The sequence below is a fragment of the Stomoxys calcitrans genome, chromosome 1 (assembly GCF_963082655.1).
Source record: "Stomoxys calcitrans chromosome 1, idStoCalc2.1, whole genome shotgun sequence".
NCBI classification, from domain to species: Eukaryota; Metazoa; Arthropoda; class Insecta; order Diptera; family Muscidae; genus Stomoxys; species Stomoxys calcitrans.
In genome coordinates this window covers 172,057,851-172,060,194 of record NC_081552.1, presented here as the reverse complement: position 1 = coordinate 172,060,194, position 2,344 = coordinate 172,057,851, and the positions used below count along the sequence as shown (strand labels likewise).

Sequence of the window (2,344 nt, the reverse complement as noted above, 5' to 3'; positions counted from 1 at the left end):
CAAAGAACAGCATAGCAAAGAACTTAAAAAAGTTTAGCAAGTGTGTGCTGTTGTCAAAACACCTGGCATGGTGGATCGCGATTTCTGATACTCCATGTATCTTCATCAACACCTTTGTCGAATTGATTAAAGTGCTCTACATATCCAACGACTATTGAGTACGGTGTAGAGCACGCTCTCAAGCTGGAATATGTTCGAAAAACCACGAAAGGATTTTAAAGATCAAAATAAAAGATAGCAAACAGACTAATCGAATTTTGTATTAAAACGTAATTCACTTTTAGAAAATAAAGAAATAATATTGTTGCCTTATTGAAATAGAGCATACAAAGCATTTTACAAAAAAAACACCTTTAGTTATTTATGTAGATGTTTGTTATGCATATGTAATTTCGCCTGTAACTTCAGAACAAATTGTCTTCGGCCTCTTAACACCCTGTTCATCAAATGCCTCCATCCTTCCGACGATTTTATAGCGACCAAATAAGTTGCGCCCATCAAACGTAAGCTTCACAGCAAAAGGCTCGTAGTGATAGGTGTGCTGCAGTAAATACATGCAATACGATATGACAACGTGTTGTAACAATGGAAAAAATGGGTCTATGTCGTGTCCTCAACTTACTCCAAAAACATTAAAACATTTTTGTTCATCCTTCGGAACGTGTTGGCCCCATACTTTATAAAATAGTGTGTCCTTTTCAAAAAGCTCGATGCACAAATCCTCCGAAACGAGGGAAAAGGGCGTAAGCAGCCAACCCAAACCACCAACTTCTTGATAAAGGGTGATTTTTTTGAGGTTAGGATTTTCATGCATTAGTATTTGATAGATCACGCGGGATTTCAGACATGGTGTCAAAGAGAAAGATGCTCAGTATGCTTTGACATTTCATCATGAATAGACTTACTAACGAGCAACGCTTGCAAATCATTGAATTTTATTACCAAAATCAGTGTTCGGTTCGAAATGTGTTCATTCACCGTAACGTTGCGTCCAACAGCATCATTGAAAAAATACGGTCCAATGATTCCACCAGCGTACAAACCACACCAAACAGTGCATTTTTCGGGATGCATGGGCAGTTCTTGAACGGCTTCTGGTTGCTCTTCACTCCAAATGCGGCAATTTTGCTTATTTACGTAGCCATTCAACCAGAAATGAGCCTCATCGCTGAACGGTGAATGAACACATTTCGAACCGAACACTGATTTTGGTAATAAAATTCAATGATTTGCAAGCGTTGCTCGTTAGTAAGTCTATTCATGATGAAATGTCAAAGCATACTGAGCATCTTTCTCTTTGACACCATGTCTGAAATCCCACGTGATCTGTCAAATACTAATGCATGAAAATCCTAACCTCAAAAAAATCACCCTTTACATGTCAGCTCTAAACTATATGTGGGTATAGCAATAGTAAGAGGATCAAGAATAATATTAAAAAAAATAGCCTTACTTCAATGCGATCGCTCGGCTGTACACCTTCCCACACAACAGTGCTGTTGCCGCTCACATCCACCAGATATTCTTCGTTAAGATCAAACTCCAGATTATCGGTACTCAAGGCAGCGTCAATACCGTGATTGTCCGGCATTTCAGGACAATCTTCAAATATGTCTTCATTATCGAAGAGAAATACATAGTCCGTATATTGATTGTCAGTGCTACCGAGTTGTAGCTGAAGCAGCAAACTGAATGTAATTGTCAATGATAAGAAACTTTTGCTCCCAACCATTGTGAAACACTTAGTTTGCTCGCATAGATTTTTCATTTTATATAGTTGACGAATAAGGAAATTTAATGGGTCTCTTTGGATCCACGGACAGAATTGGTCAAGCTCATTATTTCAGCCGACTTAGTCTCGCGCTTTTAACCGTAAAGATAAATAGATAGCAATACGTAAGCTTAGAGTAACGATGGGCAAACACACACACACATACACATTATTCCACATTATTGTGAACGGTACACAAAAATTATGCCGCCTTGCAAATAATGCAAAAAAAGTGTAGGTGTACCCATAGCTGTTGTAAAGCGAAAAATCTCCTATCATTCAGCTCGTCTCGAAAGAGAAACAAACAAAAAAAATTAAATTATTGGGTTGTCCAAAAAGTAATTGCGGATTTTTTAAAAGAAAGTAAATGAATTTTTAATAAAACTTAGAATGAACTTTAATCAAATATACTTTTTTTACACTTTTTTTCTAAAGCAAGCTAAAAGTAACAGCTGTTAACTGGCAGAAGAAAGAATGCAATTACAGAGTCACAAGTTGTGAAAAAATTTGTCAACGCCGACTATATGAAAAATCCGCAATTACTTTTTGGGCAACCCAATAAATGATCTTCGC

At 37.2% G+C, this 2,344-nt stretch overlaps 1 protein-coding gene across 1 annotated transcript; it reads right to left on the bottom strand.

Annotated features, from left to right (window-relative positions):
• Window positions 1-242: 242 nt before the first annotated feature.
• LOC131994051 (uncharacterized) lies at window positions 243-1,756 on the bottom strand. Its single transcript, XM_059360192.1, has 4 exons — window positions 1,454-1,756; window positions 1,378-1,392; window positions 623-778; window positions 243-541 (listed from the first exon to the last, which is right to left on the bottom strand). Exons 1-4 carry the CDS (start codon window positions 1,730-1,732, stop codon window positions 377-379), a joined length of 615 nt encoding a protein of 204 aa, XP_059216175.1. The 5' UTR covers window positions 1,733-1,756; the 3' UTR covers window positions 243-376.
• Between the last annotated feature and the right edge of the window lie 588 nt (window positions 1,757-2,344).

Coding starts and splice junctions, on each gene's coding strand:
- LOC131994051 (XM_059360192.1), bottom strand. CDS start 1,732: ATGGTTGGGAGCAAAAGTTTCTTATCATTGACAATTACATTCAGTTTG. Junction 542..622: donor AATGTTTTAATGTTTTTGGA/GTAAGTTGAGGA, acceptor TATTTACTGCAG/CACACCTATCACTACGAGCC.